This window comes from Psittacula echo, assembly GCF_963264785.1.
Source record: "Psittacula echo genome assembly, chromosome: 30".
Lineage (NCBI taxonomy): Eukaryota > Metazoa > Chordata > Aves > Psittaciformes > Psittacidae > Psittacula > Psittacula echo.
Genome location: NC_137765.1, coordinates 860,269 through 878,089, shown reverse-complemented (window position 1 = coordinate 878,089; position 17,821 = coordinate 860,269). Strand labels below are relative to the sequence as shown.

General features: G+C 55.2%; 1 protein-coding gene across 6 annotated transcripts; it reads left to right on the top strand.

Annotated features, from left to right (window-relative positions):
* Positions 1-1,264: 1,264 nt before the first annotated feature.
* Positions 1,265-17,591, top strand: ILF3 (interleukin enhancer binding factor 3). Of its 6 annotated transcripts, none has more exons than XM_080636222.1 (20): positions 1,265-1,345; positions 3,604-3,699; positions 3,774-4,000; positions 4,257-4,437; positions 5,054-5,201; positions 6,368-6,459; positions 6,863-6,958; positions 9,635-9,746; positions 10,115-10,212; positions 10,583-10,694; positions 10,799-10,927; positions 11,174-11,373; positions 11,482-11,652; positions 12,087-12,224; positions 12,468-12,644; positions 12,902-13,055; positions 13,327-13,383; positions 15,146-15,502; positions 16,731-16,847; positions 17,043-17,591. In XM_080636222.1, the coding sequence occupies exons 2-20, from the start codon at positions 3,697-3,699 to the stop codon at positions 17,174-17,176; spliced, it is 2,703 nt and encodes a 900-aa protein (XP_080492348.1). In that variant the 5' UTR covers positions 1,265-1,345; positions 3,604-3,696; the 3' UTR covers positions 17,177-17,591. The 6 variants fall into 6 exon arrangements, with proteins under 6 accessions (XP_080492348.1, XP_080492349.1, XP_080492352.1 ...); XM_080636223.1 differs by lacking the exon at positions 1,265-1,345 and adding an exon at positions 1,443-1,488; XM_080636226.1 differs by lacking the exon at positions 1,265-1,345 and adding an exon at positions 1,477-1,497 and having other exon boundaries at positions 10,799-10,909; positions 16,731-16,838.
* The last annotated feature ends 230 nt before the right edge of the window (positions 17,592-17,821 follow it).

Here is a 17,821-nt window from a genome sequence, read left to right as displayed (position 1 = left end):
ATTGCTGATGTTCTCCACAATAAACTCCTTCTTTTCTAATGGATCTCAGAGCTCGAGGCTCCATTCACTTGGGGGGATCTCATTGAGCATTGGACATCCCTCGACACTCCGGATCAGCACACTCCAAACGGGATTTCTAATGGAGCATCTGGGCACTTCCACTCATTTAGGTTCATCTTCCATTGAAGCCAAAAGGCCCAATGGATGCTCATCACTTCATCCGGTATCTGAAGCTTGATGCTGGTCCATGCCTGGTCCTTCATCCCATCCCTTCATCCCATCCATCATCCTCAATGAGCCGCTGGCGCCCTCTGCCGCCACAGCACCCATGGGTGCTGCCTGGTAGAGGTCACCCCATAGTAACAGAGGGTGCAAGGCAAAGAGCCAGGTCCCATCCCCGTGCAGCATTCCAGGATTAGGGAAGAGCGGCTGGAAGCTGCTCATGGGAAAGGAGAGGGGTTGATGGAGCTGAGCAGGAGCTTGGAGCTGAGGATTCCGGCTGCATCCTGGATCGGCAGCAGGGATAGGGCAGGGATTGTCCCTGTGTAATGGGCACCGGTGAGGCTGCACCTCATTGCACCGATCCCATATGGAACCAATCCTGTATGGAACCAATCCCACATGGAACCAGTCCTATATGGGACTGACCCTGTAGGGAACCAATCCCATATGGAACCGACCTGGTATGGAACCGACCCCATATGGAACTGACCCCTCATGGAACGATCCTGTATGGAACTGACCCCATATGAGACTGACCCCGTTTGGGACTGATCCCATATGGAACTGATCCCGTATGGAACCGGTCCAGTATGGGACAGATCCCGTATAGAACTGATCCCATATGGGACCGACCCCGTATGGGACCAACCCTGTATAGAACCCACCCCGTATGGAACCGACCCTGTATGGAACTGATTCCTCATGGACCGATCCTGTATGGAACTGATCCCATATGGAACCGACCCCTATGGGACCGATCCCGTATGGAACCGATCCCGTTTGGGACCGACCCCGCATGGAACCGGTCCCTCCGCTCTGGCCCCGCCCCTTTGCTCTGGCCACGCCCCTTCTCTCTGACTCCGCCCCGTCTCCCCCCCCACCGTTCCCCCTCCCTCCGCGCTCCCCCATTGGCTGCGCACTGCGCTCTCCACGTGACCCCCCCCGCCGGCCACGCCCCCCGCGCTGCAGTCTCGCGCCTCACGCTCTCCCGCGCGCGCAACGCCCCCCCCCCCCTTCACTCCCCCCCCCTTTTCCCCTCCCCTCAGGCCCCGGTTCCGGGTCCCGGCCCCGGTCCGGGCCCTGTCGATTACAGACACGGAGCGGCCTCATCCCCGGTGCCTCGGTACGGACACAGCGCGGGTGCGACCGGAACCAAAGTGGAGGGGGGGGTGGCGGTGACCCGGCCCCTTTCCCCCCCCCCGCCTTCCCTCCTCCTCCTCCTCCTCCCATTGTGCTGTGGAGACAAGATGGCGGCGGGCGGCCGCGGTGAGCGCGGTGAGCGCGGGGGGGGGGGGGGGGGCACCGCACCCGCCGGTCCCCGCCCGCACCGGGGGGATTCGGTTACAGTTGGGGGGGGGGGGGCATCGCCGTGATACCCTCCCCCCCTCCGCTTCCCGTTTCGGCTTTGCCGCCGCTTTGTTCTCGCAAATGGCGGCAGCGGAGGAAGGGGGGGAGCGGGGCCTGTGAGGCCCCTCAGGGGTCTCAGGGACGCGAGGCCCGGGGTAGGCCCAGCCCCCCCCGCCTCCGTTGTCGCGTTCCGTTCGGTTTGATAATCGCGATAATCGCGATAGTAGCAGCCCCCCCCCCGTTGTCCCGTTCCATTGGGAATGGGGTGGAAAAGGGGGTGATAATGGCGATAATCGCGATAATAGCCGTGCTTCCTCCCCCCCTCCCCTCGCCGCGGCTTTTGTTCGCTGCTGGGAGCGGGATTCTTCCCGCGTGCCATCCAGCCGGGAAGCGCGCGGCTCGGTCCCGTTCCCAACGGCGCTTCCCTGTGTCCATCCCTCCACTTATCCCGGCCGGCAGCCTGGAGCTTTAATGCGTTATCCCCTCATCCGAGCCCCAACAAGTGTTTGCCTCCATCCCAAGGCTTGGGATTGGGCGGGAAGGCTGGGAATGCGACATTCCAGAGAGCGGGATCAGGGATGGAGCCTAGGGATGGAGCCTATCCATGGGTTTATCCATGGTTTGTCTATGGCTCTTCCCCCCCCCTCCCCCCCCGATCCTGCTTGGCTCCCAGGTTATCCCTGGAAATGAGCATTAGGGATCCCGGGAAGAGCACGCGTTGGGATCCTGCTGCATTCCCAAGCCTCTCCGGGGAGGTGATGGAGTGTGTGAGGTCTCCATGGCATGAGGTTGGGAAGCATCTCCACAGTGGTGGATCCATAGAGGAGTCATTCCGCCTGGAATGGTTTGGTTGCCATTCAGCCCAGGAATTGGAGGCATTTGGGAACGCTGTGTCCCCAAGGAATAGACATTCCCATTTTCCTGTATTCCTTAGAGGGGTTATTATTCCGGTGTCTTGGATACCTATGGGTGTACGTGTGGTTCGTGTCACCTCGAACGTGCAAGATTACCTCTTCTTTCCAAGCTTTCCATAGCAGAGACTGTAACGTCCATCCCAGGGCCTCAAAGGTCTCATTTGGAGGGAATCCCATTCCAAAAGGAAGGATTGGGAATGGCGGGATTTGAGGCCGAGCGCTGGGATCACCACTGCGGTGGGGAATGGAGTGAACCCGGTGCTGGGGCTTCATCCAGCCTCAGGTCCTGGGGCTTCTGCTTCCCTTGCGTTAAGGCTTCGAAGTGGGGCTTGAGGAACTCCGGGAATTCCCAGGGATTGCCAGGGGTTGGGATCACCCCAAGAGAGGGAAACCACCACCTTCATTGGAGAGACCAGGAATCGGTCCCATCGGCCCCGAGCTGGGCTTTCCTCTCCATTCGAACCCCCCATTCCCATTCCTCAATCCATGTGGGCAGGATTTGAGGAGGGGACCTCTCCCCCCCCCTTTATCCGTTTACTGATTCCATTGGGATGTGTTTGGCCTCAGCTGCCTGCATCTCCTTTGGCTCCTGGAGCTGCGGCTTTCATAGCCCTTTACCTGTTGCTCGGCTCTTACCAACAGGAGGAGCTTCCATTGGGATGAGGGAAGGAATCGGGCTCTCCTGTTGCAGCTTCCTCCTCTCCGTGCCCTGTATCCACGGCACAAGACCCGTTTAAGGCTCTATAGAGCATCGCTGATATCATTTGATACCAATTATGTAGGGAAGCACTGATTTGATTCCATATCAAGGGCCCTTTCTTGTTCAGGAAGGGGCAGTTGTCACCTTTGCTGCTTCAGAGCTCGCACACACTCCGTGTCCATAGGAATGCGAGCAGGAGCTTGGTAAAACCCCCTTTGAATGGGAAAACCGCTTGGGAAGCAGGAGCCAAATGGGAAGGAGAAGGGTGCATGGAGCTCTTGAGTGGCTGCAACCTCACTGCAGGCACCAGGAGGAGAAACCCTTGCTTGGGCTAATGGGTTCCTGTTACCATTCGTGTTCCCAGTGCCAGGCTGGGCCGGCTTCCCGGCATTCCCTAAACCACCTTCCTGTTGCTTCCAGATTACGGGAATCTGGGGTCTTGGTCCTGCCTTTTCAGTGGAAGAATCTAAACAAGCACATTTGGAACGCTGGGAAGGACGTTCCCAAGGCAAAATGGTAAGAGGGGAGCAGGAAGGTTTGGGATGAAGCTTTCCCCAACTCTTTCCGATCATTCCCAAATCCCTTCCTAGCGCCCGATGCGGATCTTCGTCAACGACGACCGGCACGTGATGGCCAAGCACTCGGCCGTGTATCCGACGCAGGAGGAGCTGGAGGCCGTGCAGAACATGGTATCCCACACGGAGCGGGCGCTCAAAGCCGTCTCCGACTGGATCGATGAGCAGGAAAAAGTGAGCGGGGAGCAACCCGAGCCGGAGTCCATGGAGACGGCGGCCGAGGAGGAGAACAAGGAAGGGGGGTAAGGAGCATGGGTGGAACTAAGGGCACCTCCTTGCATGGATGAGTGCAAATCTGGGTGGAAAAGGTGTTTTCCTGCCTTGTGGAATGAAGAGGGGTTGAGGCTTCTGGTGTGGAAGCGCTGATTCCCATTTGGGTGTAGTGAACTCCCTCAATGGAGATCCATGCATCCTGCGTGATCCTTCTGGATCTCTCCTTCAGCGTTGTGCTTCCCAGGGGATTCTTCCCATCCCATAACCATCCCTGTGTATCCGCAGGGACCAGAAAGCCACGGAGCAGCTGACCAGGACCCTGCGGGGAGTGATGCGTGTCGGGCTGGTAGCCAAAGGCCTCTTGCTGAAAGGGGACTTGGATCTGGAGCTCGTTCTGCTCTGCAAAGATAAACCTACCACGGAGCTCCTGGAGAAAGTAGCTGACAACCTTGGAGTCCAGCTTGCTGTGAGTGTTGGGATGGGAAGAGTCTGGTGGAGCTGGGTTGGGAATCTTCATGGGCATGGATCATGGAATGGTTTGGGAAGGGAGCTTAAAGCTCACCCAGTTCTGACGCCCTTGCTCCAAGCCCCTGTGTCCAATCTGGCCTTGAACACTGCCAGGGATGGGGCAGCCCTTCTCAGGGCTCCATCCAGTTTGTGCTGGCATTGCCCTAACTCAAGGGCAGAACCTTGCCCATGGCCTTGTGGAGCTCCATCAAGTTCGCGTGGTCCCACTTCTCCAGCCTGCCCAGGTCCCTCTGGGAATTACCCTGGAATTCCCTTGTTAACTTTCTCTTCAGTAGCTGCATCTCTGTTCTGGGCCTTGCCGTGGGTTAGAGGTGGTGTTGGGAGGGGACTGGCCAAGAGCCTCCATCCCCTTGCCTAAGAGCCTCCATCCCCTTAGCCAAGAGCCTCCATCCCCTTAGGCAAGAGCCTCCATCCTCTTGGTTATAAGCCTCCATACCATTGGCCAAGAGCCTCCATGCCCTTGACCAAGAGCCTCCATCCCCTTGCCTAAGAGCCTCCATCCCCTTAGCCAAGAGCCTCCATCCCTTTGGCCAAGAGCCTCCCTCCCCTCGCAGGCTATTACCGAAGACAAGTACGAGATAATCCAGTCTGTCGGCGATGCCGCCATCGTCATCAAGAACACGAAGGAGCCGCCGCTGACCCTCACCATCCACTTGACCTCTCCGGTGGTCCGGGAGGAGCTGGAGAAGCAGCTCGCCGGAGGTAGGGCGCTGCCGGCGCCGCACGCTCCCGGTGCCACCGCGCCGCCGAAGCTCTCTGCCGCTTCGGCCCAAGCGGTGCCAATCCTGGAGAGCTCCAACTCCACGTTCCCTGCAGGGAATCCGCTTCTGAAGCGAGCAGCACCTTCCAGGCGGGATTTTGCTCCTTTCCTTTGAGTTTGAGCCTTTCTTTTCCCCCTCACTTTGGGCCTTTTAGTTCTCTTTTAATTGTTCATCTGGTGTTAGTCTAGTGCCATACCCAGCCGTTAGCGGCCTCCGCAGGGACGTAAAAGACCTAAACCAGCTCCATTTAAGAACCAAACCTGACCAAAACACCTCGAAGGCTTCTTGTTCAATGAGTTGCATGTACCTGGAATTGGGTGTTCCACCACGGTTTGTGTTGCAGCAAGAATGAGGGCTGCTCTGGGCCTGGATCTGTTCGAGGCCCGAGCAAGCAATGCAGAGTTTTGGATAAAGTTAGCTTCCCTATCCACTCTCCCAATTCCCTTTGGAATGGCGAGGCCCAGCCGGGGTTTTTCCGTCCTGCTGGAGCACGGCGCGTGCAGTAGCCTTATCTAAAACCCTGGCCTTCAGCGCCGTATCGGCGTCTCCAGTTTTGCTGCAGCACAGACCGGGGGGGCCGGTGTCGTTGTGCTCCATGCCTTGTCGTTGGGTTTGATTTGCTGACCTCGTCTGCCAAAGCCTTCTAGTTTGTCCATTTTAGGGACGCTGGACCTTTGACCAACAGGACGCTCTCTGTCACGGGCTGGGGCCGGGGCAGCCGAGCCTCAACGGGCCGAGGGGTCCCCTCGATCCTCGCACATCCCCTTTCCCCCTTGTCCCCACAAAGCAACGCTCTGGCCGCAGAGCAGGAGCTCCTTGGAAGTTCCCCTTCCATTGCCCATGACGCTCCCACCTCATTCGAGCCATGGATTCATGTCCCCCCCCCATTTCCACGCTCCTCCTCCCAGCCTCGCTGAGCATCGCCCCGCTCTGCAGTTTTAACACGGGAGCGGAGCCATCCTCCCAAGTGCAGGATCCAACCGAGGATCTAAAGCAGGATCCTTTGGGAGCCCCAACTGCCCGTTAGGAGCTGCCTCGTCCCCTCTCCGCCTGACAGAACCCCCTTGGTCAAACTGTGCCTTGTCTTCTTATTCCATCCACGACTAGAAACGCTATCAGTCACCGACTCCCCGGACGTTCTGGACAGGCAGAAATGCCTTGCTGCCTTGGCGTCACTGCGGCACGCCAAGTGGTTCCAGGTTTGCATTTTGTTCTTATCTTTGTCTTTTAAGTAGCGAGTTTGTAAACTCTTTGTAAGGGGCTAACTCTTGCGTTTCTTTTTCCTTTCTTTTTTTTACCTGTAATACCTTGTTAACATCCGATGGTAGTTTAGAGGCGCTGAACGCGGCGCCTGGCGCCGGGGCAGTTGCTAAAGAAGCACTTGAGCGAGTTAAACGTTCGGAAGGAACCTTTGTTTAAAGGGTAGCTGCTGCTTTGGGGTAAAGAGTAATGTCACTTTGTCACCTCGCACACGACAGTTACCGTTTCTAGTAAGGTCCCCCCCGTCCCTCCCACACCCCGGCAAAGCAGCACCACCGCACGAGTGAACGGCCGCACCGGAGCCGTCGCTCAGGATGCTTCTGCCTCTGCTTCCGCCTCCAGGCCAGGGCGAACGGGCTCAAGTCGTGCGTCATCGTGATCCGAGTGCTGCGAGACCTCTGCACGCGGGTTCCTACCTGGGCTCCGCTCAGGGGATGGGTGAGTCCCCGCGGATGGAGCCGCATCCGGGCGGGTTTGGGCCCATTTCGGCTCTCGGCGCTGAGCGCGTTCCCTCGCGCGAGTGAGGGGGTGATCGGTGGCACACGGAGTTAGGGCTTGGTGGGGGTTGATCTGTATGCGTAGGGAGAGATCGATACCTATAGTCACAGGTTCATAGGTATTGATTGATAGATACCTGTAGTCACAGGTTCGTATGCATTGATCGATACCTATAGCACAGGTTCATACGTATTGATTGATACCTGTAGTTATAGATTCATATGTATTGATTGATACCTGTAGTCACAGGTTCATATGTATTGATTGATGCCTGTAGTCACGGATTCATATGTATTGATTGATACCTGTAGTCACAGGTTCATATGTATTGATTGATACCTGTAGTCACAGGTTCATATGTATTGATCGATACCTGTAGTCACAGGTTCATATGTATTGATCGATACTGTAGTCACAGGTTCATATGTATTGATCGATACCTGTAGTCACAGGTTCATATGTATTGATTGATAGCTATAGTCACAGGTTCATATGTATTGATTGATAGCTATAGTCACAGGTTCATATGTATTGATTGATACCTGTAGTCACAGGTTCATATGTATTGATTGATAGCTATAGTCACAGACTCATATGTATTGATTGATAGCTATAGTCACAGGTTCATATGTATTGATTGATAGCTATAGTCACAGGTTCATATGTATTGATTGATAGCTATAGTCACAGGTTCATATGTATTGATTGATAGCTATAGTCACAGACTCATATGTATTGATTGATAGCTATAGTCACAGGTTCATATGTATTGATTGATAGCTATAGTCACAGACTCATATGTATTGATTGATACCTGTAGTCACAGGTTCATATGTATTGATTGATAGCTATAGTCACAGGTTCATATGTATTGATTGATACTTATAGTCACAGGTTCATATGTATTGATTGATAGCTATAGTCACAGGTTCATATGTATTGATTGATACTTATAGTCACAGGTTCATATGTATTGATTGATAGCTATAGCTACAGATTTATACAATTGATATAGGTTTATACATATTGATAGCTATAGTTATAGATTCATACATATTGATTGATATCTATAGTTACAGATTCATATGTATTGATTGATACCTGTAGTTACAGATTTATACGTATTGATTGATACAGTTACAGGTTTATACATATTGATAGCTATAGATTCATATGTATTGATTGATACCTATAATCGGAGATTGATACATGTTGATTGATACCTATAGTTAGGTTTATACATACTGATTGATAGATATAGTCACAGATCTATACATATTGGTATCTTTAGTTACAGATTTATACATACTGATTTATACCTATAGTTCCAGATTCATACGTATTGATACCTATAGTTAGATTTATACATATTGATTGATAGATGCAGTTACAGATTTATACATATTGATATCTATAGTTAGAGATTTATAAATATTGATTTATACGTATAGTTCCAGTTTCATACATATTGATTGATACTTGTAGTTGGGGTTATACATACTAACTGATAGATAGTTACAGATTTATACATATTGATATCTGTAGTTACACGTGTATATGTATTGATTTATATCTATAGTTACAGGTTCATATGCATTGATTGATACCTGTAGTTACAGATTTGTATATATTCATTGATATAATTACAGATCTATACATATTGATTGATATAGTTACAGATTTACTTATGTTAATTGATATAGTTACAGATCTATACATATTGATAGATATAGTTACTGATTTATATATGTTAATTGATTTAGTTACAGATTTATACATATTGATTGATATAGTCACAGATTTATAGATATTGATATCTGTAGTTAGAGATCCATACGTATCGATTGATACCTATAGTTAGATTCATACATATTGATTGATAGATATAGTTACAGATGTATGCATAATGATGTCTATAGTTACAGATTCATACATATTGATTGATACCTGTAGTTACAGATTCATATGTATTGGTACTTATAGTTACAGATTCATATGCATTGATACCTACAGTTACAGATTTAGACATTGATTGATACTATAGTTACAGATTTAGACATATTGATTGATACCTATAGTTACAGATTCATATGTATTGATACCTACAGTTACAGATTTAGACATTGATTGATACCTGTAGTTACAGATTCATACACACTGATTGATACCTATAGGGACCGAGTTATAGATACTGATTTCTATATGTAGCTACAATCATTGAATCCCAGGCTGGTTTGGGTTGAGGCTCATCCAGTCCCACCCCAACACCTTCCCCTAGAGCAGGGCGCTCCAAGCCCAACCTGGCCTTGACCACTGCCAGGGATGGGGCAGCCACAGCTTCTCCAAGCTAGAGCTTGAGAGAGAAAGAGATATATATATATATGTTGACATTATTATAGCAAGGTTTGGGGTGGAAGGGACCTTAAAGATGCTCCAGCTCCAACGTATATGGTGTGGCCAATGGTTCTGCCCTTAAGCCACGCATCCGGTGTTCTCCTGACTCCCAACCTCTCTCCGGTGTCAATCCCTTCATGGTTGGTGAGCCTCAAGCAGCTCCTGGCCCCCAAAGCAGCCACCGTTGCTCCTCACCCCTCTCCAAACCCTGTCTTTTCACAGCCTCTGGAGCTGCTGTGTGAGAAATCCATCGGCACTGCCAACAGGCCGATGGGAGCCGGCGAGGCCCTGCGGAGGGTGCTGGAATGCCTCGCCTCGGGAATCGTCATGCCAGGTTAGGTGCTTCTCTGCCTTCCCATTTCAAAGCGGAGCCGAAGCGGAACGCGGTGGCCTTAGCGCTTGAGCCAATCCCTCCTCCTCCGGGCGGGCAGCTTAGCTGGGGAGCTCGGCAAAGCCCTGCGGTCCCCTCGGCGTCACGTAGGGCCCGGAGCCATCACCTGGAACCCCCCCCCCCATAGAGAGGTTCCAGCTTCTGACCTTTGGTTCCTGAAGCGGTGGTGAAGTCACAATGTCGGACATTGGATGGATCGTGTCGGTCCGTGTTCTTGGAGTGTTGCTTGATGCCAAGGGAATACTTAGTTTAGTTGCTTTAGAAAACACCAGGATAATTCTCTGCATATCTTCCTTGTTTCCTGCCTTCAGATGGTTCTGGTATTTATGATCCTTGTGAAAAAGAAGCCACTGATGCTATTGGGCATCTAGACAGACAACAAAGGGAAGATATCACACAGAGTGCTCAGGTATAGTTTTGCCTACAGATGTTCCCCAAACTTAACTCAGTTCAACTGACTCGCAGCTCCCCCGTTGGCTCACGGTCGAGTCGCTCTTAACACTTGTCATCTCTAGTGGAGTAAAAGAACTGCTGAAGGGGGTCCCAACGCCGCTGAGGTCTTTGTAGCTTGGCCAACCAGAAGCGAAGGCGCAGGTTTCAAATAGTGACTTGGACCAGGACCCGCCTTTCGGGTCCGAAACCTCCCCCGAATTCCAGAGAGTCTTATTTAAACTGCTGAGGATGTCGGTGTAGGGGGGGGTTAGAATGTGCTGTGCAGGGAACAGAGACCAGCGCCGCCGCCTGCGCCGCCCAATAACGGCCCCTTTCCCTCTTTGTAGCACGCTCTGAGACTTGCTGCTTTTGGCCAACTGCACAAAGTCTTGGGGATGGACCCTCTCCCTTCCAAAATGCCCAAGAAACCAAAGAACGAGAACCCCATTGACTACACTGGTAGGTACCTCCCCCCCCCCCCATAAACCCCATCCCCGAGGTGCCTGGCCCCAGGCTCTTGCTTGGGATGCTGAAGGAGGGGGGGTTTATTCCTGTTGCCACAGTCCAGATTCCTCCCAGCACCACGTACGCTGTGACCCCCCTGAAGCGCCCCATGGAAGAGGATGGGGAGGAGAAATCGCCCAGCAAAAAGAAAAAGAAGATTCAGAAAAAAGGTATTGAGCTAACGAGAGGTAGGTGCAAAGGGGATGCCCAGGGAGGCAACGGGGATGGGGGCACCTCGGGAAGGATCCTTCCAAGCTGGAAACGGGGGGCTCCGGGGCTGTGGGTTTGGGAAGTGAAACCTTAACGGGTGTCAAGCTCGAGATGAAGCCTTCACCGGGGAGGGGAAAGGGAGCGGAGCGGGTGTGGGATCAGTTGTGATAGGGGAAGAAGGAGGTGGCAAACAGCCGCAAAGTGCCCCTTTCGTCTCTGCTCAGAGGAGAAGCTGGAGCCTCCACAGGCCATGAACGCGCTGATGAAGCTCAACCAGCTCAAACCCGGCCTCCAGTACAAGCTGGTCTCTCAAACGGGCCCCGTTCACGCCCCCATCTTCACCATGTCCGTGGAGATCGATGGCAGCACGTTCGAGGCGTCGGGACCTTCCAAAAAGACGGCCAAGCTGCACGTGGCCGTGAAGGTGAGACCCCGAGGCAGGAAAAGGGCAGCACCGGTGATGCTGACCACCAGCGGCGCAGCCAAGGGATGTGGAGCTGGTCACTGACCTCCTCTCCACCCCTTTCCCTAGGTATTACAAGACATGGGCCTGCCCACTGGCGTGGAAGGCAAGGAAGCCGGGAAGGGGGATGAATCTGCCGAGGAGAGCGACCAGAAACCGGTGGTGGTTGCTCCTCCTCCTGTGGTCGAACCCGTGGCAACACCAGCGGCCGCCTCTCCTCCTTCGGATCAGAGCCCGGAGGTGAGCGCGGCCCCGCTGCTCCCATCCCATGGGATGAGGATGGAGGGCATCACGGGAAGTGCCTTTTGCTGTATCCTGGTGAATCCCAGGTTTTTAGGAGGTCAGAACCTCAGGGGAGCTTATTCCAGGGACTCCTCATTCGCGACTGTCGGGATAGGACAAGGGGTGATGGGTTCAAACTGAAATGGGGAGTTCAGGTTGGACATAAAAGGAAGTTCTTCCCTTTGAGGGTGGTGGGACACTGGGATGGGATGGCCAAGGAAGTTGTGGATGCTCCATCCCTGGCAGTGTTCAGGGCCAGCTCGGATGGAGCCTTGGCTACCATGGTCCTAGTGCAAGGTGTCCCTGCCCATTCCATGATAGTTCCCAAGGTTTAGAATCAACTTTGTCCTGTTGGGAAGACAAAGGCTCACCCCAGCTTCTCCCCTTTGCAGAATGTGAAGCAGCAGGGACCAATCCTGACCAAGCACGGCAAGAACCCAGTGATGGAGCTTAATGAGAAGCGGCGTGGGCTGAAGTACGAGCTCATCTCCGAAACGGGGGGCAGCCACGACAAGCGCTTCGTCATGGAGGTGAGGGGACCCCCCTGGGCCTGTCCCTTCCATAGGAACCTAAAACCACACCATCAAGGCATGGTTTGGGTTGGGAAGGGCTCTTCCAAGGATGAGGAATGGGATGTTCCCACCCCATTGGGTCGCTCAAAGCCTCGTCCGTCCTTTGCACACTCCCAACCTCTTCCGTTGTCCCTTTCGTGGTTCCTTGACCCAAGTGGCACCTCCTGCTCCTGCCCTTCAATGGTTTCCTCCTTTTCCAAGGTGGAAGTGGACGGGCAGAAGTTCCAAGGAGCCGGATCCAATAAGAAGGTGGCGAAAGCCTACGCCGCGCTCGCTGCCTTGGAGAAGCTCTTCCCTGACGCTCCGGTGGCCATTGAGCAGAACAAGAAGAAAAGAGCCCCGGTGCCCACGAGAGGGGGGCCCAAATTTGCCGTCAAGGTCAGTTACATCCATGGCTCTGGGGGGGGGGGGTTTAATCCTGCTCTGCCATGGGAATGGTTCAAGGGACGGAGGGGAAGCGGGATCCTCCGAGGGCTTAGCAGCACAAACACCATTGACTTAGAAACGGGCCTTGATTCCCTGGCTGTTGGCTCAGACCCCTTTGGGTCACGGAGCTCCCCTCATCCCTTTGGAAGCTCCCTTTTCCCATGGGAAGCCCTGGTGATGTGTGTGTGTGTGTGTGTGTGTCCCTGCAGCAGCACAACCCTGGCTTCGGAATGGGAGGCCCCATGCACAACGAGGTGCCCCCCCCCCCCAACATGCGCGGCCGTGGGCGAGGAGGCAACATCCGTGGCCGAGGGAGAGGCCGGGGGGGCTTCGGTGGCAACCACGGGGGCTACATGAATGCAGGTGAGCCATCGGCCACCACCCGAGGCCCTGGGTCCGTGCCCGGTGGTATTCCAGGGAATCCCAGCCTGCTTCGGGTGGGAAGGGACCTTAAAGCTGGCAGGATGCTGCGAGCCCTGGGATGGAGCATCAATCCTTGGCGTTGCTCCATCCTCGTTTAGCTCCAGGAGCCTCCTTCCCACCTCTCCAGCCTTATTCCCTCACCTCTTCCAGCAACCACAAGGCTTTTTCCCACCTCCATTGCCTTCCTTTTCATCCCTGTCTCCCACCACAGGAGGCGGCTACGGGAGCTATGGTTACGGAGGAGGCAACTCGGCCACCGCCGGCTACAGTAAGTGCTTTCTGCTCTTCCGCCTTGACTTCCCAGTTCCCCCCCCCCCCAGCTGGGACCAGTTTACATTTACATGGGCTTTTTTTATCCCTTTCCCCATTGGATTCAGGGGGAAGGAGCCTTCCCTGAGGGGTGACAGGAGCAGAGCAATCTAAAAGGTGCCTTGGCCCTGGCGAGCCCGCTCTGATTCCGTGTTCCCTGCTCTGTCTCCCCCTTCTGTAGGTGCCTTTTTCACTGCCTCCTACAGCTCCCATGACTTTGGCTCTTCCTAAAGCATCTCACCCCCAAACCCCGAGCTTTTCCCCTCAATTTGCTCCAATTCCAAAGGCCAAAGTGCCGGGAGCGCTTCCAGGCCTGGCCTGGGCTGCTCTGGTGCCTCTGGCTCATGCGCGCTCAGAGCCGGCACAACTCGAGGCTCCTGGTGTGGTTTTGCCTTTGAACTTGAGCCTTCCGATGCACACACACGGGGATCCAGGAGGGGGTTGGGATGCTCGGATGGGGTTTTCCAAGCTGGCTCCGTTTGGCAGCGTGGCCCAAGGCCCTTCCTTGCTTTCTTAGGGAAAGCATTCCGTGCTTTCTCCCTTTTGTCTTAATTCCCGCTTGGTTTTGTATCCGATCGGAGCCTTTCCCTCCTCGCCAGCCCTCGGGCATGTGCCTGGTGGGGAAGATGGCGCGGGTTAACGTGGGATCCTGCAACGCGCTGGTGGCCGGACACGGAGGGGTTGGCGGCATCCAGCGGGATTGTATCCGTGCTTCCCATCCCGATCCAATAAACAGCGGGCACTAGGGACTGGCCTGAACGCGTCAGTGACTTTGGCAAAGGAGCCCTTTGTGAACGCCAAGAGGAACGTTCGGAGCCAAGCGCCCTCAAAGCACCGAATCCCAGGGAATTCGACATCACTGGGATCGGGAATGGCAGGGAGAGAGCTCCCGGCTCCTGTGCTCCTCAAAGGCCTGGCTTCCATCACTGGGATTAGGTGCCAGGCTCTCACTGAGCCTTGGGATAAGCTGGTGGCTCAAGGAGGACCTCGGAGCTCCATAAAGGAAGAAGTGGTCCAAAGCGTGGCATAGCAATGGGAGCGGATCCTCTCCTCAGCTCCTTAAATCCTTGATGCCGGATGGATCCATTCCTTGCCTTGGATGCAGGGCCCTTCACAAGCGGTCCCAGAACTTCCCCATGGAGCAGGAAGCGTTGGTGCAAACAGGAAAGATCCTGATACCCCACGGGCGAGGTGGAGTCCTGGCACTTCCCACTTGGAATGACACCATGCAGCGGCCCCACGAGGGCCAGGGATGGGACACATTGGCCATCACCGCGGTGCTCTTGGCTGGAGGGGAAGAGCCCCATGGCAGCACAGCCACGTGTGGAAGAGGGAAGAGCATCGCGGCGGCGTGCGGGATGCAGCTGGGAAGGGAGGGGACGATCCCAAAGGGAAAAGCCCTCCTGGTGCTCCCGCAATCAAGGTTTCCCTCTGGCAAACTTCCCTGCTCCAAGGTCCCAGCTGCTGGTGCCTTGTCCCCCTTGGAAGACAGCCCCGAAGCTCAGCCTGCAAACCCCACTGGGCCATTCCCACGGGGATAACCCCGCCGTTGGGAGCCTCACTGCCATTCCTCAGTGCAGGAATGAGCTCTCTCCTGGCTCCCACCCCAGGGGCTATTTCAGCCCCGCATGCGGTTGCACTCGGTGATGCCCCCCCCCCAGCATTCCCAACCTTTGGAAGCGTTTTGATGCCCTGGCACTGACGCTGTTCTCTCTCTTTAGGCCAATTCTACAGCAACGGCGGCCACTCCAACTCGGGCAGCGGTGGCGGCGGCGGCTCCGGCTCCGGTTACGGCTCCTACTACCAAGGAGGTGACAACTACAACTCCCCGGGGCCGAAGCACGGGGGGAAGAAGCAGCAGCACGGGGGGCAGCAGAAAGGCTCCTACGGCTCCGGGTACCAGTCCCATCAGGGCCAGCAGCAGCAGGCCTACAACCAGAACCAGTACGGCAACTACGGGCCGCCGCAGGGCAAGCAGAAGGGCTACAACCACGGGCAAGGCAACTACTCCTCATACTCCAACTCTTACAACTCGCCCGGAGGGGGAGGCTCGGATTACAGCTACGAGAGCAAATTCAGTGAGTAGTTTGTGGGGGGGAATCAATAGGGCAAGAGTTGGTCCAGGTTGGGTCTGTAGGGATGGGCTATGGGGCTGGGGTGAGAGCAGAGGAGGGAGATCAAGGCTGGAAGTACCAGGGATGAGTGGGATGCTGGCAGTGGGGGGGTGGCTGCCCCATGGCTGGGCTCTACGGGGCTGGTTTGAGAGCAGAGGAGGGAGATCCAGGCTGGAAGTACCAGGGATGAGTGGGATGCTGGCAGTGGGGGGGTGGCTGCCCCATGGCTGGGCTCTATGGGGCTGGTTTGAGAGCAGAGGAGGGAGATCCAGGCTGGAAGTACCAGGGATGAGTGGGATGCTGGCAGTGGGGGGGTGGCTGCCCCATGGCTGGGCTCTATGGGGCTGGTTTGAGAGCAGAGGAGGGAGATCCAGGCTGGAAGTACCAGGGATGAGTGGGATGCTGGCAGTGGGGGGGTGGCTGCCCCATGGCTGGGCTCTATGGGGCTGGTTTGAGAGCAGAGGAGGGAGATCCAGGCTGGAAGTACCAGGGATGAGTGGGATGCTGGCAGTGGGGGGGTGGCTGCCCCATGGCTGGGCTCTATGGGGCTGGTTTGAGAGCAGAGGAGGGAGATCCAGGCTGGAAGTACCAGGGATGAGTGGGATGCTGGCAGTGGGGGGGTGGCTGCCCCATGGCTGGGCTCTATGGGGCTGGTTTGAGAGCAGAGGAGGGAGATCCAGGCTGGAAGTACCAGGGATGAGTGGGATGCTGGCAGTGGGGGGTGACTGCCCCATGGCTGGGCTCTATGGGGCTGGTTTGAGAGCAGAGGAGGGAGATCCAGCCTGGAAGTACCAGGGATGAGTGGGATGCTGGCAGTGGGGGGATGGCTGCCCCATGGCTGGGCTCTATGGGGCTGGTTTGAGAGCAGAGGAGGGAGATCCAGGCTGGAAGTACCAGGGATGAGTGGGATGCTGGCAGTGGGGGGGTGGCTGCCCCATGGCTGGGCTCTGTGTGACCTGTGTGGGGTGAAGGTGTCCCTGAGGAGCTTTGCGGCCCCTTTTCCCCCCGCACCCTCATTCCATGAGCCTGGATGCTCTGCTCCATCGGATGGACTTGGAGGAGGCCACCAAGCGATGCTGATGGGGGCATCTCCTGCTCTGCCCCTTTCCACCGCCCTCAGCATCACCCCCAGAGCCGGCAGAACCCCCCCCCTTTTGGTGCTCACCACACTCCCCCCTTCCCTCCCTGCCAGGTTACGGCAGCAGCGGCCGCGGTGGCAACAACTACTCCGGCGGCGGCGCTTCCTACAACACGGGCGGCTACGGGGGGGGCTCGGGGGGCGGAGGCTCCTCCTACCAAGGTAAGCAAGGTCAGTACCACGGCATTCCCGGGATGCTTCCCACCTCCAAAGCGCTCTCAATGGCATTCCCGGGATGCTTCCCACCTCCAGAGCGCTGGCAATGGCATTCCCAGGATGCTTCCCACCTCCAAAGCGCTGGCAATGGCATGGGGCTGAGGCTGGGTTGATGGCAGCGGTGCTGACCGCGCATCTTTGTCTTTCCAGGTGGATATTCCTCCCAATCCAACTACAACTCCCCCGGCGCCGGGCAAAACTACAGCGGCCCCCCCAGCTCCTACCAAGCTTCCCAAGGCGGCTACGGCAGAAACGACCACAGCATGAGTTACCAGTACAGATAGAGCCGGGGCGCCGGGCTCCGGTTGCCTCCCAAGAGTCGGTTTTCCCACCTCCTGGAATGAGGGGAAAAATCCCCGTTTTGCCCCCGTTTTCATTGTCGCAGTGCTCCTTTGTGCTCCCGCCACCGAGGGTCAAGTGATGCCGTTCGCAGCTGCTCCTTCGGGCCTCGCTGGATTGGATGGGTTGTTATAGTTGCCATTTGTCACAATAGGGATGATGATTAATTATTAATTATTATTAATTATTATGATGATCGAGGGGGTTTTCTTTAGTGCTGGAGTTCCTCCCAGCCCTGTCTCCCTGTTATCCCATTGGAAAAGGCGGCCCCGGCTCGGAGCACACCAACGGAGGTGTCACCGTCCCCCGCTGGCGCTTCTGTGCAGTGAGTCCCAAGCAGCTTTTTCTTGTATTTTAAGGCTTTAGTGTTTCAGGTTTAGAAGGGAAGGGTTTCCTTTTCGGGGGGGGAAGGAATGGGGAAGGAATGGGGAAGGGGGGGGGGTTTAATCCACCCGCATCCCGCGGGAAGCACGCCTGGAGTAAGCTGAATGTAGATGAATAAACACCCACAACCTGATGCCGCCTCCCCCTTCCTCACCCCCTCCTTGGGCTTGGATGAGCCAAACCTCTCATTTTTAAAGACCAAACCT

Bases quoted from the DNA above. Each gene is read 5' to 3' on its own strand.
- ILF3 (XM_080636222.1), top strand. The intron at 6,959-9,634 runs GTGAGTCCCCGC...GTCTTTTCACAG, and splicing joins GGGCTCCGCTCAGGGGATGG to CCTCTGGAGCTGCTGTGTGA. The intron at 15,503-16,730 runs GTGAGTAGTTTG...CCTCCCTGCCAG, and splicing joins CAGCTACGAGAGCAAATTCA to GTTACGGCAGCAGCGGCCGC.